The sequence below is a fragment of the Tachypleus tridentatus genome, chromosome 13 (genome assembly GCF_004210375.1).
Source record: "Tachypleus tridentatus isolate NWPU-2018 chromosome 13, ASM421037v1, whole genome shotgun sequence".
NCBI classification, from domain to species: domain Eukaryota; kingdom Metazoa; phylum Arthropoda; class Merostomata; order Xiphosura; family Limulidae; genus Tachypleus; species Tachypleus tridentatus.
In genome coordinates, this window is record NC_134837.1 from 116,760,166 (window position 1) to 116,781,315 (window position 21,150).

General features: G+C 31.9%; 1 protein-coding gene across 25 annotated transcripts in view; it reads left to right on the forward strand.

Annotated features, from left to right (window-relative positions):
* LOC143240755 (homeobox protein cut-like) overlaps positions 1-21,150 on the forward strand; it is a 181,597-nt gene that overhangs the window by 152,736 nt on the left and 7,711 nt on the right. For 20 of the 25 annotated variants that reach the window (XM_076483718.1, XM_076483739.1, XM_076483721.1 and 17 more), the window contains 5 exons: positions 850-978; positions 13,349-14,382; positions 14,686-14,953; positions 15,553-15,911; positions 20,470-20,650. In XM_076483718.1, coding sequence (XP_076339833.1) covers positions 850-978; positions 13,349-14,382; positions 14,686-14,953; positions 15,553-15,911; positions 20,470-20,650 — 1,971 coding nt within the window. The remainder of the gene's footprint in view (positions 1-849; positions 979-13,348; positions 14,383-14,685; positions 14,954-15,552; positions 15,912-20,469; positions 20,651-21,150) is intronic. The other 5 variants (XM_076483737.1, XM_076483738.1, XM_076483736.1 and 2 more) reach the window with 3 other exon arrangements.

Consider the following 21,150-nt stretch of genomic DNA (forward strand, 5'->3'; position numbering starts at 1 on the left):
ATATTTTTAACACATTTGTCAACTATCATTATATCATATTTACTTGATTTTACTTTCTAAAGAATTACATTTCATTGGAAAAACAAAATATTTATTTGTCCAAGAGATAAATTGCAGTTTGGGTATAATGTATGTATGCTACTAATATACTATGAATTTTTGTTTCAACTTTTAGGTTGCAACACCTTTATTGGTACTTTATTTACATTTGAGCTTTGGAATACAAAATGGTCAAGAAAATATGTATTGCAGATATTAGCATCTATTGGCAATACTGACCACTCAGTTATCACTAGTGTGATTTCTGTGTGTGTGTGTGTGTGTGTACTTTTTAAAGTTTTTACAAACATCAAATCTGTCTCTTGTCTAATTCCAACATCTTACACTGCTATAAAGTGAAAACACCTGATACATTGAAGAAGTTCATCAATGATTATAGTTAGCATTACTTATTGTATTACCTCATATGCAAACTAACAGGAAATATAAGCTTATCAAACTCTGTTCCATATAATTATTTCTACAAATGCTTTGTAAGAATAATCTGAGCCTTTTTTTGTACTTCTCTTACTCATGGTAAGAAATTTTTGTTTTGTTTCATACATACCAATTTGGTAAAATTGTTTCTAACACCAAGCTCCTCTTTATCATTAAACAGTGCTCATATTTGAGCTAGGGAATATACTGGTCATTATCAAATGACGATTGTGTAAAATAGTTACAATTCACCATTTTACCTTTGAATTTTCAAATATAGTTGTAGAAATGAGAACCTCGATAGATAGATAGAAACTATCAGATGCCTGAAATAGTAAATCATTGATGAAGCTAGGGTTTCTGTTTATTTAGGATTGCTGACAGGAAAACTAAGTCATGGTAAAGCTATTTCTACTTCTTTGGCTGCTAAGCCAACAAGTAAAGAATACATCAACAATAAAAATCTCAGAAGCAAGTGCCAGGATGTTACACAACCTAAAAGTATGTAGTTGAAGGATTTCTACAGTTTTTTCTTGTATAACATTGTCATACTGACCCCATTTTATTGGATGGCATTGGATTTTACCAGTAACTTTCTTATACCATTTCAATTTATCATCCAAAATATTTTAGCTACTTCAAATGAAAAATTATTTTTAGTTGATTTTTATTTCACAACAGCCAACACATCAGGTGAACAAATTACTTTAAATACAATTAGCCAGATCTACCAAGTACCTGGAAAATCTAGATTTAATGTTTGCAAACATTAATTTTTATAAAGTAGTGTAGTATGCAAAAATTACTTACCTTGCTCTACTACAATCTGTATTTCATGTCACAAAAGTTTTAAATTTTTCTAAGTTTATATTAAAACATCTCAAATTAATTTGAAGCCATGCATTAAATTTAGCCTGGGTATTACCTTTTGTAGCTTGACTAGTCAAGAAAATTATCTACTATTTCACAGGATAGTTCCATTGTATCTTACTTGGCCTTGTATATTGGAGATACCCTGTAATTGTGACATGAAATATATATTTCTACAAAGTGTTATCTGTTTTGTGATTGGTCAGCTACAGATAACTGTGAATGCAATTATAGAATTTTCAGATTTATCTAACTTCTGAGGGGATCAGATTTGTTTCTAATTTTGAAAGAACTAGAACCTGCATTAAGTCCTATTGTTGTATCATTGTTTCTACTAGCTCCTACTGATTGTTTGAGTTGTCTTTATTAAACATTAGAGGCTGATAATCAGAGTGAAGGATTATTTACTCTGTGATGATAATCCTCTAATGTTCAGTCCTTTCTTGGTTAATTAATCATTTATTTTTGCTTGAAATTTATACAGAGTTTTGTCTCTATGATTCAATTCACCTATATATATATATATATATATATATATCCACTTGTACTTGTTCATACTAGGCCCTTGGATCTCTAGTTGCTATGGAGATTAGGTATCTATGTGTCAGGTATAATAATGAAATAATTGAACCATAAAAGCATCTCACCAATATTTTTACATTATCTTTTGTAGCTAGTCATTAACATAAAACCTATGCTGTTCCACTAATGACTGTTAAGCCTGTTTGGCATTTTATTACAGCGACTGGAATTATTATATTCAAATTTCTTATTAGTTTTATTATAAGTACTTACAAATTATTTTTTAATTCTTTTTAAATGATGGCAATGATTACTGAAGTCTACAAATGATCATTGTGCAAGATAAGTTTAGTTTAAAGACGTTATTTAAAATGTGTTTGTAGATTTTTCTTAAACCATTCAAAAGTTATATGAAATCTGATAACAATAGATATTATTTACTTCCCAGAGCTTTAAAACTTTAAATAAGTTTACTTGACTTAACAGATCAATTTATTTAGTCTGATTTAAAGTATCTTTACAACCGCTAAAATACAGGGTGATTATTTCAATGCATTTTATCTCATGAATGAATGGCATAGGTAGTTGAATGTTCACAAAATATTATGAAAACTATTGGGATGCAAAAGCCATAGTTATTACTTTGATTTAATATCACAACAATTTTTTAAAATGTTCTTCTCAAATGTGTAGGATGTATCACATCAGTGTGATAACAGACATTACAGCAGAAACAAACATTTTTTCTTGTATTCTGGCAATTTCCACATAGTTGCACCATCCAGGTCTGGAACTATTGGTGTGAGGGTTCTCACAATAAATACTTAACTTCAGGTATTCCAAGAACAAGAAATATGTAGGTGAATGAGGTGGTTATTCACAAGGAAAGTGATGTGACATTATTCTGTCCCAAAAGTGTCCCCCATATTTCACCAATATACAGAAGAACAACATTCTCTATAGAAACTAGTGTCTACCAAATTTCATTGCTACAGCTGTGAACATTTCATGGTACCACGTAGCAATGACTGTGCAGGTTTATAATTCCTGTGCTGATAGTTCTTCAAAGGAAGATTAGTCCAGTAACATAGCCAGCTGTGAAACCACACCATGTAACCTTAACATCACTGAGGTGCATCAAAAGTGTTGCATGCAGGTTTTTGTCTTACCATATAATATAGTTGCATGTGTTGACACTTCTAGAGGGCTAGAAGAATACTTCTTCAGTCTGTAGTATATAGACATGCTGTTGGTCATCAGTTTTCACCCATGCCAAGAACTGTAATACAGAATCTTATTAGGTTAAATTCATTTCTTCAAGTGCTTGAAAGCAATGTGTTAATATGAAAATGTTTACAAAGTTGACCAAAGAGCCTTAAGGAAAGATGAAAATCCAGACACCAAGTATCATCACATGCACTTGTGTTATCTTGTTTTGATACAACATGGTTGATTTCAGCAATAATTTCTGTAAACATTGGTAGTTTGCTTGTATGTGCTTTTATCACAGTTGTAGCCTGCCTCTTCAGATATATGTTATGAACTTGTGCATAGCAACACTGGAATAAAGTCTTCTGCAGATGTTATGCAGAGGGTTAACCCCTCTGGATATTTCTGAGCATCATGTTGGTGTGTGAGCTGCACTCTGATTAATGAACCCATTTATATTCATGAAAGTAAGGGCAATATACTTAAAAATAAAAACTCATGAAAAGTATTAAAATTTGAATCAAACCTTTTCAAGCACATTGTTAGAAAAAAATTACAAAATAAACAGAAAACAGAATTCTATTCGGTTTAAAAAACAACAAAAAATAGTAAAATTGTTTTAACATTTGCATGTTTTATGAGTGACTGGCAAAATACATTTTAATCATATATTCTTGACTGGGGCCTTTGTTAAGAGTAATGGAAGATTATAAACATTCAGTATTGTTTGACATATTTTAAACTTTATTAGTAGTACAGTTTGTTTTTTATTATGATTTTTACCTATCAGTCAGATGTAAACCTATATACATGTAATAATCAAACATGTCTCTTATGCTTTGTACTTCCTGAACAGTTATAAAAAATTATATATATATAGTTGAAAATGCTTCTTTTCAAGAGTACATTATAGGCAAGTCATTCATGTTTTGAAGTTTCATAATTTGATATCCATAAAAACATGGAGTGATTAGTTTTTGTATATGGTGGATGCTCAACCTGAGAAAAAAACTTATTAAAAACAAAAGTGTTTCTTCTTATGAGGGAATTTTATGAAACAAATAGTACTTCCTGTGTTGAATGGCAAAACACATAGAGAGAGTAATGAGTTACATGAAGGAAGATTTAAATAACTTGCTTAAATGGTTTCTGATAATTACTTTAAATGGAGCACCCAAAACTTTACTAATCCTGTTGCCAGGAAGCTTCTATTATGGTTTGGCATTAGCATTTTATTCAGTAAAAATAGAGCTGTCTACAAAACAAAACATAAAAGCTGTGTGAAATGATGAGTTGTAATGCTTGCATTGCTGAGCAGCAGATGACCAAGAATACATTCTGATTGATAAATTTTTGACAGGACTCCCTAGTGCATTCATAATATATCACTTGAACATTAAGGATATTATGTTTCTGATTAACTTAGGTTGTATTCATGGCAATTTGTGCAAGATTATAACTTTAACTAAGTTGCTGTAGTGGCTCCACTGGACACAGAGTGCTAGAGTATGTTATGCAGATGCCAAATGATATCTTTGTTCAGCCTGAATGTCTGCTACCTAAGTGGCAGAAATACCTTTAATCTTAAGCCTGTTTCATGATTAAATGTATGTCAATGTTCAAGGCATATAGGAATATGTTTTGATCTAATGAAAGACAGAAGAAATACAACAATGAAAAATTAAGCCACTGATGATATAGATGCCCTTTGCTTGTGCATACTTACTATATAGGTTAATTAGTCAGCAACAAGCTCAGGGAAGAACATAGGAATGATGTCAGTTTCACAGATATAAACTAGTAAGTTTATATCATGTCTCTTTATGAAATAGCTGGTATAAAACAAACTTTGTGTGTTTCTTTAAGTTTGATCTCTACAAAACTGTGTATGGCTTCATGTTTACTTTTTAAATATATTCAGAAGCATGAGACCTTTTTTTCATTATTCTGATACAATTAGAACAGTACTCAGTTTCACAATATAACAATAATTACTACACAAATCATCACCAATGGCATATCTAACATCAGTGAAATTGGGGCAGTGCACCCAATGGGTCCCTCATATTGTGGACCTCAAAAGTAATGCAAAAACGCTTATTAATTCCTTTAGTTATAGCTGATCAGTACAGATAGGCCCCTGAGAAACTTGCATTTTGTAGTATGAAGTGGTAAAAATGTCTCTGATCACCACTCCATATAATTATTGCTACCATCATTAAATGTGTGAAAGTTGTTAGAGCAGATCTTAGCATAAGTATAGGAATTTGAGGTTTAGATGTTCTATAAAATTTACATGTTTCTATAGTTTGTCATAAGATGAACTGAAGCTCTGGAGTGAAATCATATAATTTTGACAAAAGTGTACACAAGAACCATAAATCGTATCAATATAGACAATGTTATTACAATTACATCTAATTCACAAGTTGCATTACATGCACTCCATAAATTAATTTTATATTTCATAAACAGCTATAATTATAGTTGAAACAACACCTAAACAATATTGTTTGCTTGCAAAAGGAAAAAAAAATCACAAACTATGCTGATTATATGGAACCTCTCTATCTAAGAGCAAATTATATTTTGGTTATGGTTTGTAATGAAGAAATACAAGACTGGAACAAATGTTGAGATGGTGTTTTTTAAAGAAGAAATGATTGAAATTAGTGGTATATTTAGTGTTATTTCAAATACACTGCATTAATAAAAGAGGACGGTCAGCTAGTATGAGTTCAGACCAACATAGAAAATTTGGGATGTTACTGATTGAATTGGTCAACATATTTCTTGGAATATATTGTAAGTTGAGAAGAAGCAAACCTAACCCAACATCATATAGATACTGGAGGCGCTTGTCCCATAAAGCAATTTCCATGCAGGCTTTCTTGGAGAAGCAGAGATATAGCCAGTGCTAGGATATAAAGGATGATGAAGAATAGAATCATCCAACATTCAAAGAGTGCTTGGTTGTCACCAATACTGATAGGAAGAAAGGAGATACACCAAGGTTCTGTTTGGCCTCAGGTATGTGGGCATAGTAACATATATTTCCACATTTCTATTCCACAAAGAAAGATATCTTTATGCTTTGGAATAATTATGATGTTTTAGTTCACCAGGTTTTGCCTACCTCTGTCTACTGGCAAATTGTACTCTATGATGATTGATGAGTTAAAATGCTTTAAGCACTCAAGAAGGCTTGTATAGATTTCACATCAGATCATTTGGCTTCATTTATTGATAGAGCTCATATTATGTGGTTTACAATGAAAATGATGTTTTATTTACATCAATAGCATTTTAGTGTTTGGTCTTATGCAGCTGAAAACCCAAGTATTGAATCTGTGTTTATGGAAAGGAGTACTGAAGCTGGAGCCAGGGAAATATTCTATCAGGCAGAAGCATCTAAATCATGGTTCATTACTTATGTAGGATTAATTTTATTCACTGATTGATATGTTAGCTTAAAGAACTGCTGACAATGGAATACCTATTTAGAATAAACAGAGGAGGTCTATACTGATTATGGAACAAACTTCAACATTCAGTTGTATGCCAGGTTGTGTGTAGTAGTGAAGACTCAAATTTCATCTTATCATGATTCAATAGTTTAATTGAGTAGCTCATATAAACTATAAGGTGTATTTCTTCTAAGTTTGTGAACTCAGTTGCCACTGACTGGATCTGCCATATGTGATATGGTATATTGTACTATATAGCAGTACCCCATTGACTATTCACAAAACATGTTAATATATTTATATAGGGTGTTTTCTTATAAAATGCCACTGGGTACCTGTTTTACTAAAGGATCCCAAATTGTAAACACTTGTGTTTGCTAAAACACCCAAAGTGATTATCAATTATGGTAAGCAAGGAAAAAACATTTTAGTTACAACCACTTCAAAATAAATACATACTGTATTAAATTTAAACTTGATGTTTTTTGGGGAAAGAAATGAAAATAGTATAACATATCCAGGTAAGTAGCAATGTAACTGAAAATGTCAATATAATTGAAGGAAAATAGTTAAAGTACAAGCAGTAGTAGACCTAACTTCCTATGTTTACATAATTAAATGTAGAAACTTTCTAAAAGCAATTTATTTTCTGTTCTTTTCCCTCATTAAAGCCACAACACTGAATAGGTGGTGGTTACATAGGCCATGCTTATATAATTGGAAGCAATGCTCATTTTGTGATACACTGTTTCTTTGAACATTTCCTGTCTATGTGATAATTTCAACTGATTGTAGTGTAAAATGGCATTATTTTTTGACATATTTTGCACTGAAGAGATGAAGCTAACTAACAGGACTTGGTAACTGTATCTCTAAGTAACAGTAAGCAACTGGCACAGATAAAATGAATAACATGCTCCTCTGTGTGCAGTTTTTTTTTGTGTGTGTGTTTTTTTGAGCTGGGGAACAGAAGAAATGGCAGTCTACTATTCACAAACCTATTCAGCATATTAATAAAGGGCTTCTGGAACTGTAGAGATAATTAAAATGCCTTAAATGAATTCATAACTTGATTGGGCTAACAAAACCAACAAATATGACTTTCATTGCTATGGTGCTGTACAAAGAACTGAAAAATTGTAACAGATGTGACCCCCAGAGCCAAAACAATTTGTAGGGGTGAACATCAGTAAAGTATTCTCACCTATGGGTGTGTAAGAAACATGTGTATGAATGCTAACCTGAAATATTCCTTAACTTTTGTGACTGTAATTGGTATGGGCATGTGGCTATATTAAGTATGGTATTACACACTCAAATGGGTCACCAGTTTACTGTGTAAAAATGTCCTTTGACAATTCAGATATGAAGTTTTTTTACCATCAGATATCATTATGTCTTCGTTATCTATGAAGTTACTGAAATGTCCACAAAATATGTGGAATTATTTTGGCCACATTAGTCAATGTGCACAAGTTCCAGTTTCAATATACAGGGAAAGTAACAAAGATACATAACAGAGCATATGACAAAACAGTAAAGGAACACGGGTTTGTAAGGAAAGATATGTTTCTGATATATTTCAGTTGTAAGTAAACTACTCAGATCCAACTAGAAGCTGTACTAATTAATTTGTATACCACTGGCTTGACTGAAAAGCAAAATGAAGAATTGAAGCTGCAGGCAGTGATGAGAACACTGTTGGATACTCCTTTGATCAGGTTGATTGAAAAGAAAAGGAGAGTGACAATGAGTACTCCACTGCTTTTTCTGGTAACCTGAGGGAAAAAGAGATATCGTTGAAATGTATAATGCACTTTGCTATATTACTGTGCACTTTCAAGTTACTGTGACTGAGTGTGATCTGAAGCTTTGGCTGCCATGAGATCAGCAACCAAAAGGCAGTTGTGGCCCTTACTTTTTGGGTTGTTAGGTGAGCTGTGAAGGTGAAATATTTGCCAAACATTCTCAGTTTGATCTGGTAAAAACAGTTTATGATGATGACTAATAGACATAAAACATTTATGACCAAAAATGTCTATAAGAGCCAGAATACCTAGAATACAATTAATAATTAAAAATAGTGTTCATAAATTTGCATACCTTCAACATGTATGTAGTGCATTAATATGGAAAATGTTTTGTTCCAATTTTATATGATAAATGCCAATGATTTTGGTCTGAAGAAAGTAAAATACAAGCATGTGTATATTAAGTAGATTATACACATGCAGCAATGATAAAATATGCAGAATGATATGTCTACATATTGCACAGTAATCATTCACATATAATGAAGATTACATGTACATATTAACAAAAGATAAGTCTGCATTTCCAAAGTATGACTTAGTCAACATGTCATTACTTATAAAGTTTATAAATACAGTAAATCCTTCAGCTCGCATATCTGTGGTTGTGGACAGGCTGAAAGGCATCTACTTGTACTTATTTTCTGCCTAAAAAAAAACACATGGTGATCAAGTAGGGGGAGAAGATAATATGATGATAGAACTGAACAAATTCTTATTTTTTCCCTAATCCTCTTAGAGTTTCACAGGCAGTGACCACAAATTTTGCTTTATTCCTTGGTAGTCCATGAACAACCTCTTCTTCCAGCCAAGAGAATCAGCAGCATCAAACAAAACAGAAGTTAACTAGCAACAGAAAATCAAAGAGACCTTTGAACTACTAAAAACCCAGTGAAATGTTACTTGTTTCTTGGGAGTGTGAGGAAGGGTATCACCATGAGAGAGAAATTTGGACCCACTTTCAATGAAGACATAATTTGAAAAAGCCAGTAGTTTAGTTTATTTGAGCTGTTAACTGGAAAAAGTGTATATATATATATATATATACTTTCTCATGTTTCCAAAACGTCCTCTTGCTTAGCTAGGAGAGTTAAATCATTAGATAAAATAATAAGCAAAACAGGGTAGCCAACAGACACTGGTTGCAACTTTTACATAGATTACAGGGTAGCCAGCAGACACTGGTTACAACTTTTACATAAATTACAGGGTAGCCAGCAGACACTGGTTACAACTTTTACATAGATTACAGGGTAGCCAGCAGACACTGGTTACAACTTTTACATAGATTACAGAGTAGCCAGCAGACACTGGTTACAACTTTTACATAGATTACAGGGTAGCCAGCAGACACTGGTTACAACTTTTACACAGATTACAGGGTAGCCAGCAGACACTGGTTACAACTTTTACATAGTTTACAGGGTAGCCATCAGACACTGGTTACAACTTTTACACAGATTACAGGGTAGCCAGGAGACTCTGGTTACAACTTTTACATAGATTACAGGGTAGCCAGCAGACACTGGTTACAAATTTTACATAGATTACGGAGTAGCCAGCAGACACTGGTTACAACTTTTACACAGATTACAGGGTAGCCAGCAGACACTGGTTGCAACTTTTACATAGATTACAGGGTAGCCAGCAGACACTGGTTACAACTTTTACATAAATTACAGGGTAGCCAGCAGACACTGGTTACAACTTTTACATAGATTACAGGGTAGCCAGCAGACACTGGTTACAACTTTTACATAGATTACAGAGTAGCCAGCAGACACTGGTTACAACTTTTACATAGATTACAGGGTAGCCAGCAGACACTGGTTACAACTTTTACACAGATTACAGGGTAGCCAGCAGACACTGGTTACAACTTTTACATAGTTTACAGGGTAGCCATCAGACACTGGTTACAACTTTTACACAGATTACAGGGTAGCCAGGAGACTCTGGTTACAACTTTTACATAGATTACAGGGTAGCCAGCAGACACTGGTTACAACTTTTACACAGATTACAGGGTAGCCAGCAGACACTAGTTACAACTTTTACACAGATTACAGGGTAGCCAGCAGACACTGGCTACAACTTTTACACAGATAACAGTTACTTCATCATCTTTACCAAGTCAGTACAGACTCGGGAACTTTCAAACATCATCCAATAGGAATTCAATGCCAGTGGACATGTTTGCTTCATTGCCAACTAGCAGACATGACACTGACTGGATGACCATTCAGCAATTCATTCTTTGGAAAGAACATTTCTGTCAGGACAGTGGGTAAGGTTAATCCAAGGCTAAGGAATTTTGCTAGAAAAAAACTGGCAGAAAATTACACAAATTGGCCTAAGCAAGTAACATCATTCAGCAGGTGTTGTTAAAAAGATGAGTATTCAAAACAGTCCTGGATAACAAGCTCACTAACCTGAATTGAATTTTCCAGGACTTGGGTTTAAATAGGTATATTTTATGTATTAATTCTTCTTGAGTTTTTCAACTCCTTTTTTTATAAGTACTTTTGCTTTTAAACTTTGTATATTTTATATCAATTTTTAATTTCCATATGTTTAGTTTGCATCCATTTATAGGCATATCATCAAGGATAATTTCATTCCTCATAATTTTATGTTGTATATCTATACTGTAAATAGGTTATTCAAAAAAGGATTTTCTGTTTTGAAACATTATATCTGTTGTTTATGATTTTTAAAAGCTGTTTATTGAACCGACTTGGTATTCTTTCTGATTTATAGATTTTTTCTTAAATTTCAGTTTACACATGTGTGTGCTGATTCATCATAGTGCTTACTATTTCTTGGAAAACCTTTTTCTGTGATTTAATTTAAAAATTTTTTGTAATGAATTTGATTTTTAACCAAAAAGTAATTATATACATCTTTCTTGACTTACAGTTGTTCTTGTTATGATTTTCTTTTGTATATATAGCTACAATTAGTCAAGATTTTATTTTGTATGATCTGTATGTTTTTGTATTTGTCTTTAGTTTAGCACAAAGCTACACAGTGATCTATCTATGCTGTTTCCACCACAGGTATCAAAACCCAGTTTTTAGCATTTTAAGTCTGCAGACTTTCCTCTGTGCCACGGGGGGGAGGGGGCATATAATCTGTATGTATTGTAGTTTGAAAGTGTTTTCATTGCTACATTTGACAAGTTTATGTGAAAATTAAGGATATTTTTTGCATCTACAAGTTGTGTAGGTGAAGTTTATGTAGTGCATTATCTCGCCATTTTGTTGTCTTTCCATCGAGTCTGCTTATTTTTAAATTGAAATTAGTCGATCTTAAAATCAGGGACAAGAAGTGTGCAAGTACTACAATCTTTCTTACTGCATGTATTTTAAACACATTTCCAATTGAAATCATGATAAATTTAACCTTATGCTTCACTTAGCGGGACGTAATCATGGAACTATACTGTTTCATAGGATAGTTGTAATGTGTCTAAGTTTACATTGCTGATATGGAACTGTTCTATGACAGTCAAAAGGAGAATAGAGATTTCTGGATTCTTTTTCTTCAGTATTCTAATTGATCACCTACAAGCTGAAGGAAAATAGTGAATACAATTTTGGCATTTCTAAAATATATTCACTTCTAACTTAAAAGGGTTCGAGATTAGCATATGAAGTTATGGCCTCATTCCTGTATCTTTTACCAACTTGCTGGTAATATATGGTTGAATTTTCATTTCACATAATAGTTTCTTCTCATTTCTTTTTAAATTAATTACAGTTTTTCTCTTTCACTTATTTCAAATCTATTACACATTATTTCTTCATTTTACTTTTAATTCACAATTTCTTCAATAGTTCCTTCTTGACAACCAACATCTCTACACCTTCTTCTTATGTTAACGTCATAAATAAAGTGTTTTATTACTCATATTTTCTAACTGTGTATTGGCTTCTTTACTCCATTCACAACAAGTCCTTCCAACACATCTTCCATAATCTAGTTATTGCAGAAATCAGGTAATTACATATTTGATGTATCCTTAAATTACCTAATTTTTATTATTATGAATAATACATGTACTGTTAGATAAAATACCTGTAATTATAAATCACAGATAGGGGCTCAGTTTTAAAATAGAAGGGATAAAAAAGTTAAAACTTCAAAATAAGAAGGATTATTTATTACATGAGAATGTCAACATTTAATTTGTTGAAATAGACAGTCATGTTGGATATGATACTATAATATAGCCAAGATTGTATTTTTAAATATGGTGTGTTATATATGATATAATGAAGTACTCTAAAACACATTCTTAACAGTAGTTGTATTATATACACTACTTTATAGCACATAAAAAAGGTACTCTTACAGCAACTGTGTTAGATGTACCACTATAAAATACACAAAAATGTGTTAGGTGCAGTACTACAAAATGCCCCATCCCCCAAAAAGTACTGTGAAAGAGCTATGAAGATATTTGTACACAGGTTGTTTTAGATGTACTATAAAACCTTCAAAGTGTTCTAACAGATTTATTGTTTTAGGTAAAATGTGTCAGGAAAAAAATACATCATATTAAATGTAGGGTTCAATAAAAAGTTGTTGATTCCACTGATGTTATAAATGAATATCTTTGATTTTAGATTATTAGATTTTTTGCTTTGAATGATTTGCTTTACTCATGAAAACTGTCTATTTTATTTTCCTAGCTGCTTTTGAGTTGTTATATCCTTTTAGCATTAACTTCCAATAATTTTGTTGCACAGTAACATAAACATATGCAGTGTTTTCACATGTTAGAAGAGTATGTTAAAGCATGCATCTCATTAAGCCATGTTCATTATTAAATATAGCCATTTGGTACTTTGTTTTATAACTGCTTTCTTTTTGCATTAGTTATACATTTTGTAAAAGTCATTGAAGATGTTAACATATCCAGTATGATCATAACCAGTTTTATACTCTTTTGTATGAATTTTCTAGCTGGTGAAATTTTTTTTACAGGAAAAGACTATGGGCTTCCATCAAATAAACAAGAGGATCCTGGTGCAGAGGAGCGAATTGCACAAATATTGAATGAAGCACAAACTGCAATGCTTAATTCCAAAAACAAGAACAGGATGAGTCCACACCATAATGGAAGCACAGAATATTCTCCACAGAATATTGGTGGTACTGTAAGATCAGAGGAAGAAGGTAAACGAGATGAAGGTGGTGGTATAGAAGTAGAAGGTAGAGAGAGTCAAACATTACATAACAGTAGCAATAGCCATAAAGATTATTTTAATTCTACCAGTTTGCGGAGATCTAGAAAGTTTGATACTGATGACATACCACAAGAGATGGTAGCAAAGATCTATCAAGAGGAGTTGACCAAACTTATGGGTCAGAGAGTACAAGAATATTTCCGTTTACCTAATGAGCAGTATGAACGCACACAGGAAGAGATTAGGCATGCTCTTAGGATCTATCACAAAGAACTTTCTCATATTTCCCAAATCATCCCTCTAGGTACTAGTGATCTTGCTCAGCTGAGTTCAACTTCAGCTTTGGTGAACAGTAGTGTTTGTACACCTTTGACAAACATCCATCATCCAATCAGTGTAGCAAGTTCTTACCCTCGGCAGGAAGTTCCCATTGATGCCACACTTCAATCACGAAATAGACAGAAAAGAGACAGTTTTTCAGAAGTAGAAAGTCCACATCATCATGGTAGTGCTTTCTCTTTGGTGCAACCAAAAACTGAAACAGGAAACAGTCCTGCTTCTGTAGCAGTTTCTAATCATTGTAGCTCTACCCTTCTCCCTCCAAACTCCATAATGTCTCTTACTGAAATGCCCAATTCCAGTGAAGATCTGTCCAGTTCGGCATCTCCTCTACAACAGATGCAATCCATCACAAACTCACTTCTTACTCAGTCATCTTTAACAAGTGTTTCAACCACCCCACAGAGGCCCACAAAAGCAATTCTTCCACCTATTACACAACAGCAGTTTGATCTCTATAACAACCTAAACACTGAAGAGATTGTGAAAAATGTGAGCCATTTTTTGTTTTAATAGAAAAGTACATTAAAATGTATTAAATTTTATTACTTCACTTTCCATACTAAAGTAAGAAAGTGTATTTATTATCCTCAAAACAACCTAATAAGAAAAAAAAATTGTAATATAAAAATGTATGAGCAGAACTATTGTAAGTGCAGCTTAATTTACAATAAGAATGATTTCAATTCAGAACAGTATTTTAAAATAAAGTTTAACCTTTCATATTTCAAAGTTTATTTTAAATATTTATATTAACCAATTTAATGTAACAGTAATTTTGAATATACTTTACAGGTGAAAGAACAATTAAGTCAGTATTCAATAAGTCAGAGGTTGTTTGGTGAAAATGTACTGGGGCTTTCACAAGGTTCAGTGTCTGATCTGCTGGCAAGACCTAAGCCCTGGCACATGCTCACACAAAAGGGCCGAGAACCATTTATTCGTATGAAAATATTCCTTGAAGATGAAAATGCAGTTCACAAGCTGGTAGCATCTCAGTACAAAATTCCTCCAGAAAAGTTGATGCGAACAGCAGGCTTTGGTGGCACTAGCAGCTCACCTGGTAAGGTTATTTAAATTCTTGCCTCACTTTGAATTCTTTTTCATAGTTACTTCTTTAGCATGAATTTTAAACCTGATTTAATAAAGAAATTATGGAAGTGAGTATATTGCCAGGCTACAAATATATAAAAATGTCATTCAATAAGGATAATACAGCAACAGTAGTGTTGTGATTTTGATCTTGTGGTTAAATTAATAAATATAATTGAATTAAAGGAATAAAATGATTTTCCAACAAGAAGCGTTGAATCTTCCCAATTTGTTTCATATAATTAAGGTTAACTTGAGATTTAATAATTTGTTTTTCTATTTATAAGAATTCTATTATTAATAATTTTAACACTCTGATTTGTTTTCTTTTTGTTTGAAATTAAGCACAACGCTACACAATGTGCTAACTTTGCTCTGCCCACCACAGACATCGAGACCAGGTTTCTAGCACAGTGAGTTGGCAGACATACTGTTGTGCCACTGGAGAGCTTTTCATTTTCTTCAAAAGTCAAAGAAAATATATCATTTAAATTATTCCTCTTTTTTCCTATTCTTTTTAAGATTTTATTAGAAATTTTTAATTCTTGAAAATATATGTTTCTGTCTTAGCAGCCTCTATGAAATTACCACAACAGTCAATCGAACCAGCAATAGTACCCAAACAATTAGACAGAAGCCAGACGCTTCTAAACTCCAACTTTGCTTCACCTGCAGACTTGCAACAGTCTACTTCTTCCACTCCAGAATATCTAGCAAGTATTTCCAAAACAAACACCATCTTATCCTGCAATGTCTCTACAACACAGAGTATGCCAATTAGCTCAAGAAAACTACACCACAGTTCTCAATCTATGCTGTACTTGCATCCTACTGTGTATGAGATGGCAGCTTTAACCACTGATATTGATACTCAGGACATCACTTCAAAAATAAAAGATACACTAATGGCTCAAAATATAGGTCAGAAGGTAAGACAGTTTTGTTTCAACATATGTATTAATAAAAACTTTGTTCTTTACAATTTTATGACATCTGTATATGTTTGCTAAATTTGTTGAGTGTGTAAGTCACTTATAGTTTAAAATACAGGTAAAACTGAGTTCAAAATTTGAATAAGAAGGCAAGTTGAGAGAAATTTTAGACACTACTGTAGTGGTCTTTTTCTGAATCATATCTACTTCAGCCAACATGTGTTAACTTTCTTTGGCTTGTTCCCAAACCTAAATTAGTAATAAAAATAATAGACCTTGACAAAACATTTTGAGTTTTGTATAAACTTTTTAATCTTGATTGAATGAATAAGAATTTCCTCCTTCCTTTTTTTTCAAGAACAATATAAGCAGTTTCTGTGAGTATCAAAACTATCCAAAGCTGTATTCTTTTTTTTTTCAAGAACAATATAAGCAGTTTCTGTGAGTATCAAAACTATTCAAAGCTGTACTACTATTTCACAGAGTATTGTTGTCTAGTCATTTCATTACTTTTACACAGGATAAATATTATCAATTTTTTTTCTACAGTAATAATATACAGTGTAAGTAAGATCTCTAACCAGCATGGGTAGGAATGGAGGATTCTGATATAATGAGTTAAATAAACATGAATGATTTTGATGATGGAAATTTTATTGAAATACAAGGTTACAAACTATTTAACAGAGAAAGAGTATTAAAGTTGGGAGGAGTGGCTTTATATGTAAAATGTAAGTTACATCCTGTTGAAGTTGAGGATATCTAAGATAACAGCAAGGATATTGAATCAGTTTGGGTTTTTGTTGATTGATATGAATGATAAAGATTTAGTATAGATATTATATATAACAAGAGAGTTAGAAGCAAATATTTAAAATTAATGTCATGAGAAGTTTAGTTAAGTAACTTGATAAGAGTCATACGTCGTGTTTATAACATTGATGTTGAGTTTATAGAATGTCATGTGAAATGTATGACATTGAGTATATATAGTGAGTATATAATTTAGTATTAAATATATAAATAGTGTGAGATGAGTGGAAAATAGTAAACAAAAAAAGTAAAAGAAACATTTGGACAGAGAAAGAAGATGTAACAGTTAATATCTATTAGAGTGAGACTAATGGTGTTTAAAGAGTTAAGAATAATAGTTTATGTTTTCAAAGAGAGTTCTAAGGTAATTGAAATGGTCTGTGTGGACTTTGGAAATAGATAAATAATTATTTGGAAGTAGGCCTAAGTGTAAAAAAGGGGCAGAAAATTTTAGAAATATAAGATACGACTGTGGTAATTTGACAAAACATAAATGGAGTGTGCTTGGACAGTGGGGCAGTTGTAATAAAGAAAAATAGTTTGGATTGTGAACTTAAAATCTAAACCAAATGAATAGACCTAAGTGGACTTTTGACAAGAAGAGAATTGTATAATGTTTATGACAAGCCTATGATCACCTATAATGTAAAGAATTTTTTCACACATTTAACTAATTCTGAACATATATAATTTTGAAAACAAATGAAGTGAGTGCTGTTCATTTACTTTTTTAAATTTACTGCCAACAAGTCACAGACACCTACTGTAGAAGAATCATAAGTTCAATAAAAAAACATTATCCATATATACTATTAAGAAGCATAAGTAAAACTCTAACTGACAGTTGGTGAACATAACATCTGATACTTTTAGTGGGAACTTGTTACAGATCACCAAATGATCATGATGCAATTAGTGAGAAACTTCACAATGAGATTAAGATCTCAGCCATTAATGAAATCTTAATTAATGGGATTTTAATTTTGGGCATATAGATTGGGAAATGTTTGTCAAACCATGAGAGAAAGAAGTTTTTGAAACTGTTTATGATTGTTTTTTTTAACCAGTTATTCAAAGAACCAAGTAAAAGCAATGCTATTTTAGATTTATTACTAACTGCAAATATACAAATAATCAAGATGGTGAAAATTGGAGAACACCTTCGTACAAGTGATAATTGCTGTGTTAGGTTTCATGTTTTGCTGCATACAGAAGTCAGGAATAAGAAGTTCAAAAAGCAAATTTTGAAGGGATGCAACAAGAATTGAATCTTGTGAATTGGGCAGCTGCATAATTTGGAGACAGTGAGCAAATATGGAATATTTTTAAAATTTTTAAATATTCAAGGTAAACATATTCCTTATTGAAAGAAAAGGGTAGCTGTAAGTAAAAAACTAGGTTGGTTCGCGAAGTGTTTAAGAGAAAAAATTAAAGAAAAGCATCATAAATTTTAGAAATTTAAATTGACTGTTATGACAGGATTTTTAGAAGATTGTAGAAGATCAAGAGAGTTGATGAAACAGGAAATTAGGACATCAAAAAGGATATATGAAAAAAAAAGGCTGGCTGAAAACGTAAAAATTAACAGTAAGGATTTCTTTAAATACATCAAGGGTAATCAAAATATTAGAATGGGGGTAAAGCCCTTGAGGGATAATAAAGGAAGGCTAGTATCAGATGGTTATGAGATGGCTGGGTTATTATATTTTCCTTTTTCTCTGGTTATTACTAAAAAAAGATTTAAGCAGTATTCCACATCTTGAACAGTTGATAAATGCCAACAAGATCAAACGAGATGACTCCATTAATTCTGAGCTGGTTTAAAAATAAAAAAGGAAAGTTCAAATAACAATAAGGCTGATAGTCCAGATAATATTTCTCCAATGGTTTTAAAGGTTGGAGATTGGACATGTCAGTCCTAGATTAGTTGGGAGGTACCAGAGGATTGAAAATTAACTGTTATCACTCCTCTTTTTAAGGGAGGTGATTAAAAGTGTCCAAGTAATTATTGACCCCTTAGTCTTTCATTAGTTGTGAGAAAAGTTTTGGAAAGTCTGTTTAAAGATGGTTTGCAAAGTCATTTCACAAAGTTTAGAATTTTATTGGATAGTCAACATGGTTTCACTAAGGAAAAATCTTTTGTCATTTTTCTGAAAAGGTTATTGCTTTTGCATATGAGGATAGTGTGTATATTTGGTATATTTGAATTCTCAGAAAGCATTTCACAAGGTGACACATAAAGGGCTTCTAAAATCAATATTTCTATAGATGTGGGGAATAAGTTAGCAAAACTGGATAGAAGAATGGCTGGATGGAAGAAAGAGGGTTGTTACAAATGGACTTCAGTCAACCTGGATTAATGTCACAGGGTTAAGTGTTAGGACCTTTGTTATTTTTGAATTACATCAGTGACATAGATGAGGAAATAGATAATCATTTACTTAAATTTGCAGATGATATTAAGGTCTTGGCTGTTGCTAGCTGTGGAGATGATACTGTTCAATTACAAAAGGATTTAGATCATTTAGTGAGTTAGGCAAATAAATGACAGATGGGTTTTAATTATAATAAGTGCAAAATAATGCATGTGGATTATCATATTTTGAATTATAAATACAATTTGGAGGGAAAATAACCTTAACAGTCTTATGAAGGAAAGGGATCTTGGTGTAATAGTTCACCAGTATGTAAAGCCATCCAAACAGTGTGGTGTTGCTAGTGGTAGTCCAAATAGGATTTTAGGTTGTAACTACAGAATTTCTGATTACAAGTCTAAAGAAGTTACAATTTCATTGTACAGGTCACTGATTAGGCTACATTTGGAATATTGTGTTTAATCTTAGACTCCTTACCTTAGAAAAGACATCACATTGTTGGAAATGGTTCAGAAAAGGGTTACTAAAATGGTGCATGAGATGGAGGAGTTGTCATATGAGGAAAGGCTGAAATATTTCAATTTCTATTCTCTTGAAAACAGAAGAGTTAGGGAGGATCTCATTGAGGTGTTTAAGATTGTTAAGGGAATGATCAGTCTTGATTCATCATCTTTTTTCATATTTAACAGTGAGAATAATAGGACTAGGGGACACAAATATAAATTTTGGCAGGGTAGGAGACATCTTCTGCCAGAACAGTGTCATTTTTATAACAGAGTGATTGGCTTTTGGAATGGGTTGCCTTTTGATATTGTAGAGGCAGTAAATTTAAGTGACTTTAATAGAAAGCTTGATAAGCATATGAATGATAAAAGAACTCTAAGCTTTTCAAAAAATTATTTTAATTTAATTTAGAGGATAGAACAGCCTTAATGGGCCAATAGGTTCCATGCTGTCCCAAAACATCATGTTATGGTTTTGAGATCTTCAGTCTGCTGCAATAACCTGTGAATTTTTTAATCAGATTGTTTCTTGTAACATTTATTGTTCTACTTTACACACTGGCCTTCTCACTATTTGAATAGTATCTGGTCTGTTTCAAGATAATAGTAGTTCAGAAAATCACAGACTTAAATAATTAACAATAAACATTTAAAATTATTTAGTCTATACATTCTTCATATTAGTCTACATATTCTTCATATTAGTCAACACATTCTTCATATTAGTTACACATTCTTCATATTAGTTTATACATTCTTCATTTTAGTTTATACATTCTTCATATTAGTTACACATTCTTCATATTAGTTTATACATTCTTACTTTTATAATGTTAAACATTTTTTAATTCCATTTTATTACAGATTTTTGGTGAAGTGGTGCTAGGTCTATCTCAAGGATCTGTTAGTGAGTTGCTATCAAAACCAAAGCCGTGGCACATGCTTAGTATTAAAGGTCGAGAGCCTTTTATTCGTATGCAGCTATGGTTAAATGATCCACTAAATATAGAAAGGCTACAAGTTATTAAAAATCAAAGAAGAGAAGGTATGAGAGTTTTTTTTAATTAAAAAGTAAATTTTAATGCAAATATCTAGCTGAGTAATTAAGTTAATAATTTAATTCAATTCAGTCAGTTGTTTAATAATCAACAATGTGTGTAAAATATAATATTACTTTTAACAAATCAGAATTAAATTCCAGTAACTTTTCACAAAATGAAATAGAAGTATTACATATCATTAAGTATTATGAAATACAATTTCTATAATTTGAAGTTAGATGAACCAAGTAGCTTATGTTTTAGAAACAGAAAGATGATAAAACATCAAAACAAAATACTACTTATTTCTTACCTTTCATTCTTAATTTGTACATTATAGTTTTCTTTATCAGAAATTCACTCATTATTTTTTCACTGATATATAACTTGAATTCATTTCTTTAACATAAACAGCTATTTTGATATTTTTGTATTTTATCATTTTTGAAAAATGCGCAAAACAAAAAATACTCTACATTAAAAGTTGATGTGCTGTGTAAGTTTT